Source organism: Orcinus orca, chromosome 1 (assembly GCF_937001465.1).
Source record: "Orcinus orca chromosome 1, mOrcOrc1.1, whole genome shotgun sequence".
NCBI classification, from domain to species: Eukaryota; Metazoa; Chordata; class Mammalia; order Artiodactyla; family Delphinidae; genus Orcinus; species Orcinus orca.
The window spans coordinates 168,082,641-168,106,279 of NC_064559.1; the positions used below are offsets into that span (position 1 = coordinate 168,082,641).

The 23,639-nt window shown below is 49.5% G+C and overlaps 1 protein-coding gene across 1 annotated transcript; it reads right to left on the bottom strand.

Annotated features, from left to right (window-relative positions):
* Positions 1 to 9,009: 9,009 nt before the first annotated feature.
* On the bottom strand, positions 9,010 to 16,811 carry DMRTB1 (DMRT like family B with proline rich C-terminal 1). Its single transcript, XM_004273908.4, has 4 exons — positions 16,232 to 16,811; positions 13,855 to 14,060; positions 10,469 to 10,622; positions 9,010 to 9,112 (listed from the first exon to the last, which is right to left on the bottom strand). The coding sequence occupies exons 1-4, from the start codon at positions 16,809 to 16,811 to the stop codon at positions 9,048 to 9,050; spliced, it is 1,005 nt and encodes a 334-aa protein (XP_004273956.4). The 3' UTR covers positions 9,010 to 9,047.
* Between the last annotated feature and the right edge of the window lie 6,828 nt (positions 16,812 to 23,639).

The window sequence follows — 23,639 nt, forward strand, 5'->3', positions numbered from 1 at the left end:
GCAGAGGAGGGGGCAGAGCAGCAATGCAGGAAGGAGCAGCAGTGAGGCAGGAATCAGGAGAGAATAGCGTCCCAGGATCTACAGAAACGTGTGTAAAATGCATCAGGAGGTCGAGGGAGCAGAGGACAGAGAACTGACCCCTGGACGTGGCCATGAGGCTATCACTGGTGACCTGGATGGGTGAGTCAGATGTCATCCTTACCTGTGACGAACCCACAGGAGAGGCAAGTGAGTGCAGTAATGTCTTGGAGGGAGAGGTACAGGACTCACCTGGCATCAAAGGAGAGCAAGACCGGACTTCCTTGGGAGGCTCAGAGCAGGCTCCATGCAGGTGCTGATGAGGCCCAGGGGAAGGGTGGCCCAGGCAGAGGATGCTGTGTGAGCAAGGCATTTGGGGAAATCCTCATGCAATGGGGGCAAAGAGGCATAGAAGACTCTGAAATGATCAGCTGCACTGTGGGTTGTGAAAGGCCTGTAGGCCAGCCTGAAGAACTGGGCCTTGCAGCAGTGGAGAGCGAGAGGAGGGTTTCATGTCGGGGAGTGCCCAGGCCAGGGTGTGGGAGGGAAAGAGCCACCTTATCCTAGGAGCCCAGCACAAGGCCTGGCCCATTGCAGGCACCCAATAGATGCATACTGGCACTGCGGACAGAATATGGGCCACTGCTGATGTTAAAGATGGTGGCTGACATCACCCTATAACTAGGTTGGTATACTGTGTTAGCAAAAAATTCATTCCAAATTGGAAAAAAAAGGCAAAATCCAGATGTTCAAAAGCACTGACAGGGCTTCCCTGGTGGCGCAGTGGTTGAGAGTCCGCCTGCCGTTGCAGGGGACACAGGTTCGTGCCCTGGTCCGGGAAGATCCCACATGCCGCAGAGCGGCTGGGCCCGTGAGCCATGGCCGCTGAGCCTGCGCGTCCGGAGCCTGTGCTCCGCAAGGGGAGAGGGCACAACAGTGAGGGGCCTGCGTACCGCAAAAAGAACAAAAAACAAAAAAAACACTGACAAAGACCGACAGTGAAATGGCCAGGGTTTCCAAACCAAGTGTGTTTCACACATTTCAGAACGAGGTGTTATTATCTCTTGTTTCCCCAAGTTGGGGCTGGCGGGAGCAACTCTTCCAGCAAATGGCTGACAACACTGGGAGGCAACTCAGTGTTTGCTGGTACCTGGAGTATAGCTGGGAATTAATTGTCCGTGAATGCGGAAATGCAGCCAAGTCCACACAGAGTGTTCCATGGACAGCATCTGCTCCCAGGAAGAAAGGAAGGAAGGGAGGGAGGGAGGGAGGAAGGAAAGAAGGAAGGAACGAAGGAAGGAAGGAAGAAAGAAAGAAAGAAAGAAAGAAAGAAAGAAAGAAAGAAAGAAAGAAAGAAAGAAAGAAAGAGAAAGTCCTGATTCCAATTAAAAGAAGAAAAAAGATGAAGACACCACCCAGCAGCTAATTACTGACAGACCAATGCCTGTGTTAGCTCGAATGCAAGAGCTGACATGATAGAATGTTAGCATCTCGCGATCTGCTGTTAATTAAACGTAGCACAAAGGCGCAGAGGAGCCGTACATCTGGTCACAGGATGCCGCATGGCTTGGGGAACCCTTGCTGGCCCGCTTACCCGCTCGCTCACCGGGGCTGGCATGGAACCCCCAGCCGGGGCTTGAGGGCAGGGGTGAAGGACTCTATGGTTGGAGGTTGGACGGCCCCAGAAGGAGTGAGAGGTGGGCTTAAGCCTGCTCACCCAGATGCCCTCTGCAAATCGGCTGTGTGTGTGTGCCCAGCCAAGGGTTTCTCTGAAGGTGGAGGCGTCAGTTTGGTGCCCCTGCTTGAGAAGAAAATCTTAGCCGGAGAAACCTTTAAAATTTTAAGTTAGCAGTAAGAGCAAAATATTGGAAACAACCTAAATGTTTCGTAGCGGGGCACTGTTTACATAAATTAAGGGGCATCCACGCAGTGAAGGACTACTCAGCGGCTAACAGGAACGAGGCCAGGAGGATCTCCAAACTCGGATGCGGAAGTTCATAACCAGGGTCCGGAAGAGAATTCAGGGCTCTGTGAACTTGGCTGGGGGAAAATTACATCTTGATTTTCACTAACCTCTAACTATAATTCAGTGTTTCTGTCAATTATGAGTTCAGGCCACCAATCCCAGTAAAATTAGCAGTGACTTGGTCACCAATAGAAATCACAGATTTCCTCATATCACTTTACAGTGGTTGCAAATAACTCAAAATATCAATTATATCACTACTTAAAAATGGCTAATAGGGCTTCCCTGGTGGCGCAGTGGTTGAGAGTCCGCCTGCCGATGCAGAGGACATGGGTTCGTGCCCCGGTCCAGGAGGATCCTACATGCCGTGGAGCGGCTGGGCCCGTGAGGCATGGCCGCTGAGCCTGCGTGTCCGGAGCCTGTGCTCCACAACGGGAGAGGCCACAACAGTGAGAGGCCCGCATACCACAAAAAAAAAAAAAAAAAAAAGGCTAATAGTATTAGACCCACCAATAGATTTTGTTATTTAATGTGTTAGTAAAGAAGTACATGTATTACTAAACCACAAATGTATTTCTCTATTTTGACAAGTATATTAAACATAATTGGTTTCCTCTGTAACCTTATGTGTTTTATTTTATCCATTTAAAGCACTGCTCTGAGAAGGGGTCACAGGCTTTTCCAGACTGACAAAGGGGTCCATGGCTCAAAAAAAGCTCAGAACATCTGATCTGGTGTTAATGAAAAGAGAAATGTGCAGAGCAGTGTGGATCATACACTGCCATTTGTGTGTTTTTAAAAAAGCACATCAATGGAACAGATTAGAGAACTAGGAAATAGGTCCACACAAATATGCTCAACTGATCTTTGACAAAGGTGCCAAAACAATTCGATGGAGGAAAGACAGCCTTTTCCACACACGGTGCTGGAGCAACTGGACATCCGCAGGAAAACAAATGAAACTCAGCCTCACAGCTCAGACAAAAATTAACTCAGATGGAAAATGTAACACCGAATCTGAAAAACCTGAGTGGGCTGTATCAATATCAATATTCTGGTTATGATATTGCATGACTGAGGGAAACTGGGTAAAGGGCATGTGAGATTTCTCTGTGCTATTCCTCAGAACTGCATGTGAATCTATACTTATCTCAAAATCAAACTTCAGTTAAACAAACAATCAAAAAAGCTGGTACAAATCATCTCTGCAAGGAGACAGAAAAAAGAGGAGATGTCTCTGAGGAAAGAAATGAGAATGGGTAACAGAGGTGGTGAGAAACTAATCTGCTTCTGGCTTATACTTTTACCGTTTTCTTATATTCACAATTAATTAATTATTTTAAAACAAAAACGAACAAAAAGTTTGGAGAAAAATAAAGAAATGAGCACGAAGAGAAATCATCCCGATGAAAACCAAAACTGTTTCCTAAGTTACATTTGAATTAAAAGCACCATTATTGGGCTTCCCTGGCGGTGCAGTGGTTGAGAGTCCGCCTGCCGATGCAGGGGACACGGGTTCGTGCCCCGGTCCGGGAAGATCCCACATGCCGCGGAGCGGCTGGGCCCATGAGGCATGGCCGCTGAGCCTGCGCGTCCGGAGCCTGTGCTCCGCAACGGGAGAGGCCACAGCAGTGAGAGGCCTGCATACTGCAAAAAAAAAAAAAAAGCACCATTATTGATAATTTTCCTATCTACCTTGTGGAAGGGTATATATTTAAATTTTAATATACCTCAAGTACCCATTTTTTAAAAATCAACTTCACGCTTCTTTGTTCATTTTCAAAATGAAAATAAAAGGTTTTAATTAATTTTATTCCTTGCATAAGATCTGAGCTAGGTTGTTCTTTGTGTTCAGCCTGTCCACATGCCTTGAAAGCAGCTAGGCTGGGTGGACTGCAGTTGGGCAGCAAGTCTCGGGGGACCCATGAGTTCCCCGAGACTCCCAACTCTCCCTTGCTGAGAAGCAGGAGAGGCCAGTATGGTTGGGAACTTAGCTCTGGACTCAGGTGGAACTCAGATTTAATCCTGGCTCTGCCACTTATAGACTGTATGACCAAGAGCAGGAACTTAACTTCTGTGGGCCTCGGTTTTGCCATCTGTAAGATGGAGGAATTACGGTGCCTGCCTGGAGGAGTCGCTGTGAGAATTCACAGAGAGAATTGGTGGAAGTACTCATACAGTGCCTAGCGCATGGGGAGCATCAGGAAATAGAGAGCCACAGCTGTTAGCCTTTGTGATTCTTAGCCTCCCGACACAGACTCAATGCTGCCTTCAATCATCTGACCACACGAGTTACCATATACTGTGCACTGAGAGGTGGCATCGAAGGCGTGTTTCTCATGAGAGCTCCCTGCAGCCTCAGCACACCCCTGAGCCAGTGCTAAGAGGGCAAAGGGAGGCTCAGAGAGGTTATGTGATGTGCCCAAGCGCACACAGCTAGGAAGAGGTAAGGAGGAAGAGTGGGGCCCTAAGACCTTAGGCCTTGGCCAAGGAGAAGAACCCACGGCTCATTCTAGGGCCTCTGAGCAGCTCTCTAGTAAGAGGGGCCTAGGTCCAAGCCCACCGAGACCACGGCGTCCAGGAGTGGAAGGAGCTGTGATAATCCCCAGGGCGGCAGGAGACGAGGGAGAGAACCTCGTCTCCTGCCCTAGACCCAGAAGGGCATGTTTAGTCTGCAGAGGATCCCTAGCCCACTCTCCAGGAAAACTGGGAAGGTCAAGGTGGGAGGGCTTCTCTCCAGTAGGGTTTGGGGGGCCAAAACCTACAGGTGCAGCCTTAGAAGACACACCTCTGTCCTCCACTCTGGCCACAAGAACAAGCATTCTGTCAGTCCCAGCTCACACCATGGGGCTTGAGGTGAAGCCCAGGCCGCAGCAGGGGCTCGAGCAACAGGAGGTGTTGACTGTCTTCTGGCCCAAAGACCCCAAGGGCCCTTTCCACACTGGTCACAACAATGCCTCTTTTAGCATTCTCTCAGGAGATTTTGGATGCCGGGGTCAGTGAGTAGATGAAGCCGTGGTTTTAGGAGGCAACAGTCCTCAGGCCGCTCTCTGTGCTGCGCTAGAATCTGCCCAGAAACGAGGGTGCGTTCAGGCAGTCTGTGTTCAAAAACGTCTCAAGATGGTAAGGCAGGCCAAAATGGATATTAACAACTCTGTAACTGGTGCCCAGGGATGTTATGTCGTCCTCTGTACGCCCACCTCGGCCACTTAGAAGATGTGTGACTTTAGGCGAATCACTATCCCTCTCTATGCCTCACTTTCCTTCATAAAACAGGGATGATAACATACCTCTTCCCTGGGTTGCTGTGAGTATTAAATGAGGGAGGGGTGCAGGGCTTGGCACACAGTAGAGTTTCGGTAAAGGCTGACTCCCTGCTCCTCTGCCGCCGTGTGACGCCCGAGCAGATAGAGCACAAGTGTAAGGCAGAAACGCCGAGTGAGTGGCCAGAGGCAGGGTAACTCAACCCTCCACCCAATAATGCACAAAATGACCCTGAAATTCTGCAGCTGGTGCTGGATAACTGTAGTCCTAACCAATGCTGAGCCCGCGTGGGAGTGGGGACACAGAGACAAGTGAGACCTTGTCATTGCCCCCCAGGAAGCTCACGGGCTTGTGGGAGGGACATCTACTCGGTGGGCTCCGTGTGATGGAGGGCAGCAGAGGGCCTGAACAGGCCCCATAGATCCTCCTAACCCAGGCTGAGGAGCCCTGGAGGAGGGGTCACCCGGACCAAGTCGGAAAGGGATAAGTAAAAGATGAGTTAGGTGAAGCTGGAAAGTCTAGGAAGAAGGCTTAGCGTGAGCCAAAGTGCAGAAAGGAGAGAAAGGGTGGGGGGATACGTCATGGGACACTGGGATTGGGGCTGGTGTCTGAACACAAAGATAGTAGAGCACCTATTTCAAGAGCAGGGCAGAGCGAAGGCGATTGCTAAGAGGTTGGTGATCATACAGCCCGGGATAGAGGCTCATCATTTTGATTTCCCAGGGAGATCCCAGGTCTCCTGGGAGCGCTGCACGCCTATTCCTCCAGCTGTGCTTGCGGAGTAGCAGCCACTGACCCGCGCGCTTCTGCGGAGGCCAGTCGCTAAGCAACTGGCCCCGCCCCTGCGGTTGTCTCGCCTCCACGCTCCCTCTCCCGGTGGCCCCTTGCTAGTGCATCCGGGGTCAGGGAATGCCGCCTGCTGCCTTCCAGAACGTTCTCCCAACTCATAGCCAAGCCTTGGTCGTTTGGGTTGAGCGATGGTGCCCCCGCCGACGGTCTCTCTGCTTCCAATCTTTTTCTGCCAGGATCTGGCTGGCTCCACCCCTGCTGGACCTGGGCTGGGCCAGCCACTGAGGGAGGCGGCCAGAGAGGCGGGCAGGCAGGTTGTGCCGGGAACGTTGGTCTCAGAGCAGTAGGGAGCCATGGAAGGTGCATGAGCGGGACAGCAACATGAGCGGATCTGGTGTTTCAACGCTCACGCTGAAGCTGCTGGAGGACAGCCTTGTGGAGCAGGGCATTCAGGCAGCACGATTAAACTGACTGGAAAGGCTACAGGCAGCAGGGGTCAACTGAGCCCACCAGGAAGTAACCATGGTGACGGCACACAGGAAAGGGCAGCCTGAGGCTCTCAGAACTTGGGGTTCACATCAAGGGGAAGGGAGCTAGGCAGGGTTCCACCCTGCCCCACAGCTGGTCTTTTCAGCCCCAGCAGGCACCCTCAAGGCTGCAGGAAAGATGCTGACCAGTCTCTGAGACTCATCAGTTCACAGGTCTGCAGGGGAGCGATCCTCCCCTTCCAGGAGTCCTCTGGACATGGATCCCTAGAGGACCAGGGAACATTGCTCTTCTCCACAGGACAGAGCTTCCCACCTCAACCCTGCAGGCTAATTAAACATTGGTCTGGCATGGTGTGGAGTCCCTGTGGTCACAGACTGCCTCTTACTTGTGTGTGTTGATCAGAAATGCAAAAACAGCTTTATGGGTTAATGCAGTTTGGTTGAAAAATCTTTCAAAGCATGGGGTCTACGATAAAGCAAAGTGATGAAAAATTAGGGTCACTGATCCAGCCCCACCTGGCCATACTGTCAGAAGGTCACAGGTCCAGTGAGGGCAGAGTTCCGCCAAGTGGAACCAGACGCCGGGTCTTCTCCCACCCTCCTGGGGCTCCTGCAGCCCTGTGGACCCAGGGGCAGCACCAGCATTGGGGTGGCTGATAGCTTTAGCCTCAAAGCCAGGCTAGTCCAAAATCGCTGCATCACCAGGTCCAGACTGAAGCCAGTGTGACCTGCAGGCCTCAGTATGCCTGGTTCTGCTCTGCTGAAAGCACTGTCTATAAAGCAGTAACTGAAAAATTCCTGACTGTACTTGCTCCAGTACCTTCCAACAGAAGAGGCCCAGGCCCTTGAACTCCAGCCACCACACTGATGTTGAGAGAACAGTTAGAATATCACTTCTCAGTGTTCTTCCTGCCACCTGTCCTAAGACGCCTGGCCCACAGGCAAGACAGGAGGCAGGTCGGCCTAGTTTCCTGGGTGCCAATCCTTCCCAGACAGAGAACAGGACACCGTCCCTCACCCTCAAATCTGTCACTCCAGGTCTCCTACCCTTTCTACCTCCCTACCGAGAGTGCCTACCCTCACCTAACTCATTCTTGCACTTTAAGATGCAGTCAAAGCCCCAATTTTTCCAGAAGGCTTTCTCTGACCACACTCCCCCACCCCCGCCAACAGCCCCTTTACCTCTCTCTGTCCCATGGCAATCCCACTGGACTGTCTATTTGTCTGTTTGTCCCACTAGATTCCATGCTCCTCATGGGCAGAGCTGATTGTCAGGTTCTGAATCCAGCAGAGATGAAGGATGCTTTTTAAATGACAGAGGAAGTGAAAACAAGGGAAGAGAACCATGACCCTAAAACACAAAAATGGGATCAAGTTCTGTTTTTTAAAACCATGTCACTCGGCAGGGACCATGAAAGGAGCTAGGGAAGAGAAACTAAAAGAAATCTTTACATTTTATGTGTCTGCATCAAATTTCCTTAAGAGGTCTCTACTGCTTAAAAGAATAACAATACTGATAGTAAAAAACCTACTAGCCTGGTCCAAGGCTCTCACTTGGTAACTGAAGTAAAGGAAGGGCCTTGCCTAACTACACAGAAAGAGCAGGCCAACGGGCCATAAACCCCAGCTCCCGACTCCCCTACCCAATGCTGCCCTCCACAAAGATTTAAAGAGAGGAAAAACCTTCCACAAGGATTTCTACTGCTGATTTTATTTCAATAGTCAACTGTTCCCAGAGAAGAAACTGCTGGTGCCACAGGTGATGTGGAAGAACCATCCTATTCTCTGAGAACTGCATCAGCGCTTATGAACAGACTACTTTTTAAAGCTAGCAATCACTATAAAAACAGTAAATAGTCAAACTTTAATAGATTTTTTTAAACCAGAAATGATGCCTATAATGGCTTAAACTTCACGGAGAACAAGTGAAGCAGCCCTAGCGGCCAGAAGGCTTATAGTAAAGGCTGGAGAAGGAGCGAGGGGCAGTGGCCAGGCTGACTGTGGGGGACACAGCAGCAAGGAAGGATGCTGCAGAACCTGCTGTCAGCACCCTGGTCCTGGCTGCTCGTGCCATCCACCTGGATGTGCTGGACGCCTGATGTCTGTGTGGCCCCCAGCTGGGGACCAGGGAGAGGCAGCGGAACCAGAAGGCGGAAGTAGATGATGCCTCCTGTCCTGGAGCGGGACCTAAGGAAATCAGAGGCTGCCTCTGGGGGCGAGTCTGGTAACAGCAGCACAAACCAGAGATGGTTAAATTCATTCCTTAACGTGAGCTTCCACCAGTCCCCAACTCCTTACAGCCCTGGCTCTGCCCTCCAAGCTCCTTTTCAACCACCTGTTATCTCAGGATTGAGAGAACTTTAGCAATCAACTTCCTTCCTCCCTCCAATCTTGAAATGGGAATTAACTGTCATCTTACGCCTGTCACTATCCTTCCTCCCTACACATCACTGAACAGAGACAAGAAAATCATTGCTGTTAACACCCCCAAGGCCCCACTCTGCTGGCCTGAGGGCCGGGGCCTAGTCGTACTGCTCCTGGGACGAAGGCTGGCTGGGCTCCCACGGCCCCTCCGCATCCTGGTCATCTGTGAAGGACAGAGAAGAGGGGCTGGATTCAGCAAGAGGAAAAATTACCTGTTTTCAGATGTAAGTTTTCTCAAAGGCATTCTCATCATTCCCAGTCCCTACGGAGAATTAGTTATTCCCACTGCCGCCTTTAATTTGCTAGGAGTCAGGACACTGGAATTCTAGCCCGGGTCACATGACACAGACTCAAGTTCAAACTCCAGCTCTGCTTGTCACAAGCTGGGTGGCAGGAAGCAAGCTACTCCCAGCTGGGAACCTCAGTTTCTCCTTCTCCTCAGCTTCTCCTTCTGTCAAAGGAGATGATGCCCTACTTTGCAGCATCAGGGGATTAGGTGAAACACTAAATGAGAACGAACCTTTACTACCGCCTTTATCGTTTCAGCCATCTTCAGGATGGCCTCGTGAAGTAAGGGACCCTTATTAGTCCGCTTGTGCAGATATTGAAACTGAGGCACGAAGGAGTGAATTAACGTGCCCGAGGTCATACCGTTGGCAAGCGCTGGAGTCAGGACTTATACCCAGGCTGTGCGGCACCAGGGCCAGCATACTTCAAGCCACACTGCACCATCTCCCCAGCTAACAGATCTAGGTGTTGCACACACAGCAAGTGTACAATAGGCCTCAGTTTCTTTTCCTGTGGAGCCTCAGGGGAGGATGGAAAGGGTAAAAAAAAAAAAAAATCCTAGAACCTTTAAACCTGCAAGGGCCCTCAAAAGAAAACCCAAAGCATTTTCACATGCAGAGTTGCAGTTGACCCTCACAGTAACCCTGTGACAGGCCTGTTTTACAGGTGAGAAGACTGAGGTCTAGAGGAGGGTGTGAGTGCCCAAGATCACCAAGTGCACCAGTGGCAGAGCTGTGAAGGGCAGGTTCTCTCCAGAGTGGCCTGGGGGAGAGGAGTCATCCCCACCAGCCCCCTGGCTCCAGCTGCTGCCCCAGGCTCAGCACGTGCTGTTTCCCCAGCCAGAGAGGCCCGGCACCTCTGGTCTTCTGAACACACCACATGCGTGCCATCCTCCAAGTCTCTGCCCACGGGCACTGCTAAGGTGAGGAAATTAGCATTGGGCCTGGAGCCAGGCAGAGAATTCTGTTGAAATCTGAGCTCCGCCACGGACATATAGGAGAACCTCTCAGGGTTCTGTCGGCTTCCTCACCTGAGAATGGGGACCCACCTCCCCTAGATGATCACGGATGGAATTTAGGGAGGGGTGCAAGGAAGAGCTTACCCAGGGCCCAGCACATTTAAAATTCTGTTCTCCATTCCCCTTCTTTGCACATCCATTTCGCAGTAGGGCCCCCTTCCTCCAGAAAGTCTCCCTGGCCCCTCGGCAGCTGGAAGGTGGGGGCTCACTCACCAGTGTTTTCCTTGTCCGCGTCAGACACGATGGGCAGCGAGGACGACGGGGGCGGCTGGGGCACGTGGTGGAGCATGGTGAGGTACCGCGGGGGTAACTGGGCCGGCGGCAGCAGGTAGTAGCGGGTCTGGAGGTCTTCCACTGGCTCCTCCACCTGTGGGGCGCACACAGCAGAGAGCCAGAGGGGAGAGGGTTGGCCAGAAGGGCAACCCAACGTTCATTCTCCTGAACGGGGGGCTCCCCGTGGGGCAGATTCACCTCTGTGGCCCAGACACCGGGGCACAGGGCGCCCGGAACAGGCTGCTTGGCAAGCACCTGCCAGATGACTGAGGCAAGAAGGAACAAAGGCACACCTCACATAAGCCCGGGAGCAGGCGCACTTGCACAGGTCCACAACCTCCTTTCATCCTTACGACCCTAGGAGGGAGTTTCTATTACTATCCTCACTGTGGTGACCAAAAACTGCATCAGTGAGATGAAGGTACAGGCCCAGGGCCACAGAGCCGGTGAGTAGCAGAGGCAGAACTGAATCCCGAGTCGGCCTGACCCCACTGCTTTGCAATGGAGAAGGATCTGCACGCATCCCGACTACGTGTGGTCCCACCTTCCCCACGTGTAATGACTCAGACTCCAGGGTCGCTGGGCCTGGGGGGTGTCCCCCTTCTAACCGGCCAGTGTCGTGCAGCCGTTACTGAGGCAAGGGCAGCTGGGTGACCTCAGCAAAGTGGCTTCAGCAATCAGCCCTTCTGTATTTCTGTTCCTTCTCCGGAAGATGGAAGCTCACCCCACATCACAGGACCCCAAGGCTGGAATGAGGGGACGTGGAGGGGTGATGACTACACAGCTCAGAGAAACTTAACTGGAAAGACATGAATGTGATAGAAAATGATGAATTTCAGCTGTGGGTCCTATTGTTTACTTCTCCATCCAGATGCTTCAGAGCAGCCCTTCCTAAGCTGTGCTCCAGAGAACTCTGGTGTCCTACAAGGTATTTCTAAAAGTGCTCTCAACAGTGTTCTTTGTCAAGGGAGTTTGAGAAACACTGCATACCACCTCCACACTGGTGAGTCACACACCAGCATATTAAAGGCCTCGAGGCAGTCTGCAAAAATCTCCTTAGGTTAACCCAGCACTTCCTAAATTAATCTGACCACAAGGAAGGGAAATAAGCCCACTTTTGAGTACCTGCCATGTCCCAGACCCTGTGCCAGACACTGTGTACGCATTCACACCTTATTGCTGGAATCTATCAATGGCCCTATGAGATAGGACTCTCACCCCCATTGTACAGATTAAGAACCCAAGCGAGGTCCTCAGAGGTTAGGTGACATCCCCAGGCCATGTGGCCAGCAAACAGCGGAGGTAGGATTGGTTTTTAGGTCTGTGCGATTCGAGGCCTGTGCTCTTTTGTGGGAAGAGAAAAGAGGAAGCAAAGAAGTAGCAGGTGGGGCAGGACAGGAAGAGAAGGTGGAAGGCGGCTCGGGGCGTATCTAGGAGGCTGAGCAGGGGCCAGCAGGACAACGATGAAAGCAATTCATAGGCTCTTGGGTTCGAAACAGCTTCACAAATAAATGCCTGGTCCTCTATCCAGACGTGAAGGGGGTGGGAAGGGGGATTATTAGTGCTTTAATTCCAAGCTGCTCAGCGGAGTCTCTCCCTGGATCACAGCTCCTGCCTGGGGCTTGTGGTGGCAGCTCAGGCCCAGATAAACCAACTGAGATCACACTCCTAACAAAGGCCGTCTGGCAGGCCTGTCAATCAGAGCCCTGCCCCGATGCCAGGCCCCAGGCTTCTGTGTGAGCAGACGGTGGGTGTGTGCTCCATTTGGCCAAGGTCCCTCTCTTTGTGTGGAGGCTAGAGACGCCGTGCTCTCCCTGGGCTGCAATGGGGTGGCCGGCACCCCCAAATTTCAGGCAGGGCAGGGGTGGCGGTGAGAGTCAAGGGCCATGTTTGCTCTGCCTCTGTCCTGGCTCTGTCACTGACCAGCTGTGTAATCTGAATCCTAGTCCCTCACTCCCCAGTCCTGTGACCCTGGACAAATACGTAACTTCCTGGAGCCTTCTTCCCCTGCCCTACAGTGAAATAACATGCACCTCGAGGGCTGACGTAAGGGCCAGTAGGCACCCTGGAAATGATCAAGACCAGGGGTGTTCCAACTCTTCCCCCTTGAATGAATGGAAAATGATTTCTAAATAAAACTTTAAAAGATCTGGAACAGACAGAGGAGATGCTGCTGAGGTGAAGCAGGAGTGGGGATCCAGCCCCTGCGTGCCTGACCTGCCTGGTCACAGCTGGAACCCCACTGAACCGGCTAATGACCTGTGGCTAATGACCTCATTATGTAAATGCCAAGCTTTTATCCTTTCTCTTACTCACTTCCCACATTAAACCAAAGAAGCCTACTCTCTACTCGCTCTTCTCCACCCTCCACCCAAGGGAAACATCTCTGTAACACCCAGCGTTAGGCTTGTAGCTCTGAGGGAGACAGTAAAGGTGACAGTGGTCTACATTTCCGTGAACTTGAACTGCGTCTGAGCCAACCTCCCCCACAGGTCCAGCCTTATGGGGTCAAAGTCAGGACTGGTCACCCAGGCCTCTCACTATCCTGCAGTCCTGATGGCCCTCAGTGCTTGCCAAAAGGGAGAAGGGCGGAAGGAGCTAGTAACCAAGGCCACAAAACCTGGTCCCCCCACCCGTATCTCAAACAACGGTTCTGACTTTTACACATCCAGCACTCAAAACTCCAGGCTCAAAAGCACACCAGTTAGTAGCCAACCACTGATCTTATAAAAGGATTAAATTTCATCCATTCTTTCAACAAATATCTCCTAAGGTGACAGGTGTTTGGGGAAGGTTTCCATATTTTTCATGACTAAGCTTAAATGCCACTTCCTTCTGAAAGCCCTCTGCCGTCTCCGGTGGGATATACCCTTGGGGCAGGGGACCTACGTCTGCTCCTGGCTCTGCCCTCAAATGTGTGGCTCCAGGAAAGTGATATTTCCTTTCTGGTACCCAGCAAAATGAAGGGCCCTTCTAGCACTGGCATTCCATGGGTCAAGGCTGGTGGTCACTCAGTGTTACTGCGTGGCGGTTCCTCAGGCTCATCTGAAATGTGTCTGTATTCCTTCTTGCCCGAGCTCCCCCCAGAGCCTTTTAACCCGCGCCACAGCCCAGGCTGACTTGTCTACATGTGTACAGACTTGGCTACACATGTGCATTCCCAGAGGCGCACACAGTACAAGGTCAATGCTGTATCCTTCTGACCAGTGCCCAGGGCCTGGTACGGAGTGGGCACAATGGCTGGCTTCCTGGGACTGAGGGTCTGTAAAAGCAGCCAGGGTAACTGGGGTAAGGAGGAACCTCGAGGAGTCAGGGATGGTACTCACCAAGCCTGCTCCATTGTAGTGGCTGCAGGACATGTGCTGGAAGCCCTGCTGCAGGGGGACCCGCGGGGTAAGGGATGCATCCTGGTAGCGCAGCAGGAACGGGTGGTAGGGGTGCATGCTGGAGCAGTTGTGGTACAGCTTGGAAGGCTCTCTTTCCAGGTACCCAGACCCCACCACACGATCTGAGTTGACGCTCAGAGGGGGCCCTGAAAAGGGACACAATGAGGGAAGTGTTAAAAACACACAGCTAGGAAACAGGGCATCACATTACTGTCTGAAGGTAGCAGTACAATAAACACTCATATCCATTTACAGAGAACTCCCACATGCATTATGCTTTTGACCCTCCCTGCTCTTTAAACCCTTCACCCATGTTCCACTCACTGTTCTCAGGAAAAGTCCTTTGGCACAGCCACGAAGCCCCATGTGGGCTAGTTCCTGCCTCCACTCCAGCCTCCTCATTCCCGAAAATCTAGCAGCTCCTTCTTTCTCCTCCACCTCAGGGCCTCTGCAGATGCTGTTCCCTAAGCTCGGAAGGCTTTTTCTCCTGACCCCACTTTGCCTCCTGAAGTCCCCAGTACTCAGCTCCTAATTTTCCTTCTGACCACAGCTAAACCATCGATTATTAGAGCTCTATACACCAATCTGTGCGACTCTTTGATCAGTGGTGTCCCTCTCCCCAGGACAAGATCCTTGAGGGCAAGGAATCTGACTCATCCTTTTCATCATTAGTGTGTGACACATGGTGCTCAGGGCTCAGTCCCTGTTCTTTGAGAGATGGAACAAAGAAAGGCACTGTGGGGCTTCCCCGGTGTCACAGTGGTTAAGAATACACCTGCCAACACAGGGGACACGGGTTCGAGCCCTGGTCTGGGAAGATTCCACATGGCGTGGTGCAATTAAGCCCGTGCGCCACAACTACTGAGCCTGCGCTCTAGAGCCCGCATGCCACAACTACTGAGCCTGTGCTCCGCAACAAGAGAAGCCACCGCAATGATAAGACCATGCACCGCAACGAAGAGCAACCCCCGCTCGTTGCACCTAGAGAAAGCCCAGCCACGGCAACGAAGACCCGAGGCAGCCAAAAATAAATAAATGAAAGGAAGGAAGGAAGGAAGGAAGGCACTGCGTCCATGGAAAGATATCGTTCTCCTAGAATTGCTGTTTCAGATCTGTCTTCCCCATCTAGTTCTCTGGGGACCTATATTTTCCTAGAATGCCCCAGAAGGCAGAAACGGGCTGCAGAGAGCATCAGGCCAATCCCCTTAGCATACAGAGGGGAGAGACTGCCACAGAAGGAAGGAGCTTGCCTAGGGTTACAGAGTGAGCAGGCCCCCAGCGTCCTGACTCAGACTTGTGCTCTTTCTACCACACTGCCACAGAGAAAACCAAGAAAACACGTGTCTGCACCCAAAACGAGCCCCTTTAAAAAAGCTTCAAATCTGGGCTTCCCTGGTGGCGCAGTGGTTGAGAGTCCGCCTGCCGATGCAGGGGACACAGGTTCGTGTCCCGGTCCGGGAAGATCCCACATGCCGCGGAGCGGCTGGGCCCGTGAGCCATGGCCGCTGGGCCTGCGCGTCCGGAGCCTGTGCTCCGCAACGGGAGAGGCCGCAACAGTGAGAGGCCCACACACCGCAAAAAAAAAAAAAAAAAAAAAAAGCTTCAAATCTACACGTGACTTGAAATTGTAATAGTGAAAGCCACAAGACCTAGGGAACAATGTAATTTATGCATATGGAGGGAAGGGAGAAAAAACAGGCAACAACAATCATCTCAATAGACTGTCCTCCTGTAGTGTGCAGAGCTCGCATTCCCACCCACGCCTGGGAAAGGGCTGGAAGGGCTGCACGGACAGACCCATTGGGGCAGGGAACGGGTGAGGGTCGGGGCCTCTAGGGCACAGAAACGGAGGGGACGGTGCGCAGGCGCAGTCTTGTTGCGCTAGACCACCCACAGGGACGTCCTGGGGAGGAGCCTCCAGCCCAAGAAAAGGGCGGGAAGAGGCGCGCAAGCGCAGTATGGTCAGGCTGCCTCGAGCCTCTCCGTGGAGGAGGAGGGGCAGCAAAGTTGACTGGGGGCCATTTTTTCCTTTCAGGATGGAAACGCAAAAAGCTGTAGCTAAATGTTAAAAGCCCTCAGAGCCACCCATTCCTTTCTCTCTTTTACCTTCTTGCAAAAAGGCACCGAACCCAAATGACTACTCAGAAAAGGGTATCCCAAAGCAAGGTTACCTCTAGAAAGCATCTTCCCCACCCCCACCCCTTCCCCGCGGGATCCGAGCGGGCCTGGGACGCCGGCGTGGGGAGCGGGGAGGCGGCAGCCTGGAGAGGAACCAACAGCAGGGCAAGGCCGCGCGGGGCCCGCCCGAGAATCTTACCGAAGTTGGCGAATGGCGGGCTGGGCACCGGCCGAAGCGACCTGCTCAGCTCCAGGCGGCCGGGGCAGCCCCGACCAGCGGCCTCCGCCCCGAGCTGGGGCCTCAGAGAACTGGGCATAGCCGCGGCGGCTTGTTTGCTCGGCCCCACGTGGCCGCGGCCGCCCAGAACTGGCTGGAAGGTGCTCCGGCCGGGGCTCCAGCCCTGCTGGGGTCTCTCGAGGAAGCAGGCGGTCGCGCGGCCCTCGGGGCCCGGGTGCGCGTCTCCCGAAGCGGCAGGCAGAGGCAGCGGGCGTAAGCTTGAGCCCGGGACAGCGGCCGCGTCCCCGGAGGCCAGCTGGGGCCCCTGAGCGCACAGGGCCACCTCCTGCTCCTCCTCGGAGACCTGCTTCTGGAGTACCTGCTGCGCGGCCGTGATCTTCTGGCGCTGGGTAATCAGGTAGCACTTCTTGCAGGTGCACTGCTTCCAGCGGCACTTGCCCGCGTGGCCCTTGACCGGCACCAGGAAGCCATGGTTCCGGCACCGGGAGCACCTGGGGGCGCGCAGCATCTTGTCGGCCAGCTTGGCAAGGTCTGCCTCCATAGCACAACCGCTACCTCTGGGAGCTGCAGAGCGAGTGGAGCACGGACGAGCAGTGCCCCACGAGTCGCTGGTGCTGGGGACTTTGGATACACTTGTAACAAAGCGACTCTCAGTGCGTCCCAGGAACTGCAGCAAGACCCTTGCATTTTTCCTTTTTTGGGTGCAAAATTTGGAGAGTTTCTATCCCTTGGTTAATAAGATGCAAGGGATTGGGTTGAATAAGTTCTTCATGGAATGCTATTGCATATATGTCATCTGGATTATCTGACGCTTTAGGCATTTAATTTCCAAACTCTCTATTCCCGCCATCCCACAGACAGAAGCTATTTCGTAGTTTCTAAAAAAAAGGCGGAGTGATATTCAACGGTGCACAGATTTAAAGCTCCAGAGGAACGTATAAACAAACCCATTCCGGTTGAAAAGCATTCCAAAAGGCAAACCGTGTTTCTCCTTCCAAAAGCTGCTGCTTCTGCTGAATTTAATTTATCTCCCCTGCAGGGAAGCAGCCGTTCACAGCGATGCTTCCAGAATATTCTCAAGAGCTCAGTGCAGTGTGATAGCTGCTCAAGGGTGTGCCCTATAGTAATTCCCATTTTTTAAGTCTTATTGGTATAGGAATGCATTTCTGGAAGATGGCATATTGCTGTTGTTGATGCCTTCCAAAGTCAAGCATACTTAGAATGCTTTGAAGTAAAATAGACTTAGGATATTTTAGCATGAGCTTGAACTGTGCCATGAATTTAGTTACCTCTGTAAAACAACCCAAATCTCGGGACACCTAAAAAGTTGCCACAAACTTCATAGCTTCCCAAGACTACTAAACTAATTCATTTTTTTGTTTTATAGAAATTTGTGACTCCCTGAGGTCTTCCCCCGCCCCCCTTAGGTCCAAAAAGGAAAGAAAAAAGCTTGTGATCATAGGATCAATCATTTTCTTTAAGGAGGTAGTTATGGTTAATACCTGGTGAAAACGTGTGTATTTTTAACTGCCCTTTCTCTGAAGTTCTCTCTTTCGGGTCGCAGAATGGTAGAAGCTGAGAGCCAAGGCCTGGTGTCCACCTTGATCTTCCTGAGCCTCTGGTTGCAGCTGTATTTTGTATTTCTCACCAGCTGCCTGACAATAGGAAGTGGTTGCCAATCTGAGGCTGATTATGTACTGGAAAGCTGAAAAGAGGTTTCTAAAATCTTTTTCTGCTTTAAGGAAATATATTCCTCGGGCTTCCCTGGTGGCGCAGTGGTTGAGAGTCCACCTGCCGATGCAGGGGACACGGGTTCGTGCCCCAGTCCAGGAAGATCCCACATGCCGGGGAGCGGCTGGGCCCGGGAGCCATGGCCGCTGAGCCTGCGCTGAGCCTGCGCGTCCCGAGCCTGTGCTCTGCAACAGGAGAGGCCACAACAGCGAGAGGCCTGCGTACCACACACACACAAATATATATATATATATATTCCTCATCTTAATAAGAGGGCAAAAAGTATATTCTTCCTGTATTATTTGGCCCTTTAGGAATTTCACTGGTAATTTAAATCCATTTAAAGAGACCTAGGTTTGTCTCTGCTTTGCTCTAACACCCTGTATCTTAATTTTTGATTTTAAAAATATGGTCCCGTAGATACAAGGACAGGCAAGCTCTTTTTCTGACTCTACTCAATTCAGAATGTCTTTTTCACCGACCTTGTCAATTGAAAATGTTACTTAAAAATCATATTTTCAATACTACTGTCAAAAAAACTGGGGCATAAGCTGCATTGTTTCATTATGCTGCAAATTATAAGGTCATTTTCTGCATTGTCAAATTTAAACATCAGCTGATAAGGTCTAAACAAGAAAACTACTCTCATTTACATTTTCATGCTTGACCACCCAAGCTCTCTTCATTTTCCTATTAATGATTTAAAGGAAAATCCTATTCAAAGACAACTATTTGAATTAACTTATTTTAGCCTTGTTAAGGACAAAATGCTTCCATATCTATTTCATAACTTTAGGGGCAAAATTTACCCAAGGTGATGTGAATTTGCATAGTGCTTTGAATTAATAAACAACCATATGTCTTTTTAATCAGTAGTCACGTTATAAGATGCAGAAACCTCAGGGTTTATATAGTAAACAAATAAGAAAAAAATATACTAGTTTATTTCTCTCTTCCCCGCAAAGTCTCAATCTGTGTAGGTAAATTCCAACAGAGGTTTATTTATTTCACTCTTGGAAATTCAGGCAAATTGAGAGTTTTGTTTTATTTAGGTTGATGACTGATTACTTCTTAGGCTGCTGCTGCTAGATAGAAATAGATATAGATATACTTCTTTAAATTATTATTTATAAAGATGGTAAGATGTAAAAGTGAAAAACTGGAAGTCAAAGAAGGATGAGAGCAGTAAGTACATAGTAGACCCCTTCCTTCCCCACACCTAAACCTTTGGATGTTATGTTTAAGAAAGTCTGCATCATCGTAAACAGTAGTTTATAAAATGACAAGTTATAGTTACTGGGGAATCACCAGTTTGACTAGTTAACCACAAAGGGGCTGGTTGATGGTCATATCTGAGTTCCAGCTTTAGATATGGCTGTATTTTCCTCGGAGTCCCAAATTTCCTACTTTGAATGATGCCTCTTCTCTTCGGTTAATATGATTGCTATTGGTACTGTTTAATTCATATTCATTTTAAAGAGCCCTGTATTGTGCAGTACACAGGGGTATCATTTATAATCATTAAATATTGCATGCACTATAATGTTTCCTCACTGGTAGCACACAAGAGTAAGGAAGGGCTTTTTTGCCTATAGCATCTTTCCCCCAGCGGCTATAACCTAGATATCTGCTACCTTCTTCTTCAGGCTCTCTCTAGTGAGCAATGAAAACTTTATTGAAGATTTTGTAGGGGATAGAGGGGAGGATTTACATGACACATCCTACAGCAGATGCTTTAAAATCCTGCCTTAGCGTTTCTGTTCTCTCAAGATCCTCCTCTGCTGTGCCACACCCACTGGAGAGGAACTGGTCTGGTTCCCCACCCACCCACCCCCGTCTCCACCACCTCCCACCCCCACCCCAGTACCCAGCCTCTCTAGCTTTTCTCTCCTTGATTTTTGAGAGTTCTGTAATGGATGGGACTATCTTACTTTTCTTTATGTCTAGCTCAGTATAGACATTCAGTAAATATTTGTTGAATGTACAAATGAATCTTACCTCCCTCTCCTGCCAATGTCAAAGTCATCTCCTTTCTCACCGGCACAGTAAATCAACTTGAATCCACCAACTTTTACCAAACATCATACAAAACAGAGCCCAGAGTGAACAGGACTTCTCTCCCGACAAGCAGAATCTGAGGGTCAACTTTCGTTCCTTGAGCTTACCCCTTATCCCTGATGGTTTCATAACAGTAATAATACCTACTAGCACTTACTAAGTGTATGTGCCAGTAATTATTAAGCCCTTTATGTGTATATATTCATATAATACTCAAAACAACTCTCTAAGGTAGGTACTATTATTTTCAGCCCCATTTTACACATGAGGAAACTGAAGCCTACAGAAGTTAGGTATCTTGCCCAAGGTTTTCAGGCATTAAGTGACAGAGCCATGATTCAGAACCAGGAAATTTATCCTCAAAGTCCATGTTCTTAACCATATATCTGCTAGCTCGATATTTCTTCTAAGCAAACACAGTGCTCTCCCCAAGAAAGCATTGGTGATTAATAGAAATGTTTGTCTTGTTACGTACCCCATTACAGTTGGGGCAAAGGAGGATGAAGGTGTAGCAACTTGGTGAAAATTCCTAGGATGCCCTGCTTACTTGCTTTTCTTTACCCATAGCCAATATTCATTGAGTGCCAACTATGTGCTAAGCATAAAGGACACAGAAGTAAATAAAAAGATAGAATCCTTACCTTTATGTATACTTCCTAGCTGGCAAACCAGACAGTAAACAAACAATTCCAGATGAAAGCTGAGGAGTGGTGCGGAGACCCAGGATGCTATAGGAACCCATATGAGGGTCCTAATCTGGATCAAGAAGTCAAGGAAGACTTCCTTGAGGGGCTGATTCCTGAGCTCAGGCCTAAAGGATGAGTAGGAATTAGCCAGGTACAGGAGCAGGAGAGGTGTGTCCCAGACAGAACAGCATGTTTAAGGCTGCAGCGTGGCTATCGTAAAGCGAGGTCAGGAGACTGGAGGGAGAGGAGATGGAGAGGTTGAGCAGTAGCCATGTGGAGGGAGTCCTTAGAGGAAACTATAGCTGTCACCTTTGAAACTGAGCAGGACCCTGCAGGGCCCTCCTGCGTACAATAGCCCCTCCATGTCTCCCATTTCTTATAAAGAAAAAGGCTTTATAGTCTCCTAGGCCTTCCCAGAGTTCCAAAGAACAGATGCAATCAGTTACTAATTAGGAAAGTGAGGGAATGCAGAAACAAAGGAAAAGCTGTCAAGAAACAATAGTTCAGCAGGAAAACAGAGTCCTAGTTCCTCCTCAGGGGATACATGCAACAATCTGACACATATCTTTGAGTTATTCTGTAGGAACTGGAACTAAGACCCCCCACCCGAGTAGAGGATGGTGATCACAAGCTGAGCAGGAGCACCTGACCCCAGACTGGTTGGAATCAGAAAGTTAATGGTTAAGATTCCTGAAACACCACCCTGTTACCTCACCACCAACCAATCAGAAGAAAGTCATCCCCCTGCAACCCTCACCCCAAATGTTGCCTCTAAAAGCCCTTCCCTGAAAGCCATCGGGGAGTTCAGGTCTTTTGAGCATGAGCTGCCTGTACTCCTTGCTTGGCACCCTATAAATAAACACCGTACTTTCCTTCACCAGTAAACTGGCTCTGCTGCACAGCAGGTGAGCAGACCCAAGTTCGGTTCAGAATCACTAAGACTAAGGAGTGGAAATGACATGGCAGAACCAGGCCAAACTAGAACCCACATATCCAGACATCTAGTCTCTGTCCTTGGTTTTTCTTTCAGAAGGTGGAACAATAAGTAACTAGGACTCACATAGGTATTGCAGATTAAAATAGAGCTGAGTGGGGTTTTCTTTGGGGCAGTTGTTCCAGGTGGGGCACACACTTGAGGCCAGTCATGGCCCTGTACTAGCACTATGCTAGGCAGGGTTGTTCCTCCTAACCCTGGGTCCCTGACCGATTCATATGCCTTCTCCTAGGAATCTTAAACGGACGAAGCACAAAGCAGCAGTGATGGAAGACAAAGGAGTGAGAGAAAAGAAAAATGAGATGAAATCAAACAGAAAGCCGTTGAAGAGATTGTGTAGATAAAGACTGGAACAAACAATTCTGTGGAGCAGATAAGAATTACAGCATCTGGGCAGAGAGGGCATGCTCACAGTGGCATTGCTAGTAGCTGAGTTAGACTCAATAGCACTGACATTTGTTTTTTATATACTTGCTAATTTGATGGGAAAAAAGTATTTTTACACACATAGAAACTTTCACAGTATATATAACTGATCACCTGTACTTTTGATAGTACTATCCAATTTCCATAGATTTCAAGAAATTTTTTGTCTTAAAGGGTGACATGTCCCTATAAGTACAGTGTTAAAAGTGGCTAGTAGCTTTAATATCTCTGTCCTTTGTTAAAATGCAGATTTGTTTTAATGCAACATGCATGAATTTAATGCCAATATACGCAGGATACTGTTCCCTAGTAAAATCAGAGTAAAAAGGAACAAAGGATACACCGGAAACTAGCACAACATTGTAAATCAACTATACTTCAATTTAAAAAAGAGAGAAAAAAAGAACAAAGAAAAATTTAATCTTCCTTTCTCTATGTATGTTCCTTGTCTAGTTTCTTAAAACAGTAAATTCCTATTTATCAAAAAACAAAAACAAAACACAAAACACCCAGTATTTTTCCCTGAATTCTGCTTCTATGAGAACAGCAAGCAGACATCAGGAATTTATCTTTCAAAAGACCTTTTCATTTTATGTATAACGTCAGTACAAATTCAGTCCATGTTATAACTGTAAACAGATGGCAAGAAATACTGCTCTAGAGACAGGCAAACTGGGTTGAGAACCTGATCATTACTTATTAGCTGTGTTACTTTGGTTGTCATTTAACTTCTTTGCACCTCAGTAGTAGTAGCAGTAGTAATGTTTGTATAACTGCTGCAAATTCCGAAGTGTCCCACATTTATCCCATTTAATGATATTAAGATTTAATGCATGCTTACAGCTTTGCAGGCAATGCAAAATGTAAAGTGCAAAATGTGGCCTCATTTAAACCACAGAACAACATCTATAAGGGAGGTACATTTATTTTGTCCATTTGACAAATGATAAAACTGAAGCTTAGAGAAATGAAGAAATTTCTTACCCAAGGTATACAGGAAGTGTCAGAAATGTGTATGAATAACCTCTAAGTCTGTATCTTAGCCACTACACTATAGTACCATCATTTAGTTATTTCATTTACTTTAACTATAAAGTAAGATCTCTGATTCTTTCAGGATTCATGAGATAAGGCATTTAGATACAGCAACCAGTATCTGGCACGTGGTTAGCGTGCATTACGTGATGTCAAGGAAGAAGAAGGGGCAAGGGAATGGAGAATGAGGAGAGAGACGTAGTACCTCTGGCTTACCCAAGGCTACCTCTAACCAGAAGATTCGATTCAGCTGCACAACCTTTTTGTGGTGTCAGGCTCTCCAAGCATAGATTAAACCCAAGCTGTCCAGTACCATAGCTATGACCCCATGTGGTTATTGAGCACTTGAAGTGTGGCTAGTCCAAATTAAGATATGCCGAAAATAAAATACACACCAGATTTCAAAGACATAGTATGAAAAAAAGAATGTAAGTATCAT

Excerpts from the sequence above, each read along its gene's own strand:
- DMRTB1 (XM_004273908.4), bottom strand. The coding sequence starts at position 16,811 with ATGGAGGCAGACCTTGCCAAGCTGGCCGACAAGATGCTGCGCGCCCCC. Across the intron at positions 14,061-16,231 it reads CCCGCCATTCGCCAACTTCG|GGCCCCCTCTGAGCGTCAAC; the intron begins GTAAGATTCTCG and ends GTCCCTTTTCAG. Across the intron at positions 10,623-13,854 it reads ACTACAATGGAGCAGGCTTG|GTGGAGGAGCCAGTGGAAGA; the intron begins GTGAGTACCATC and ends TGCGCCCCACAG.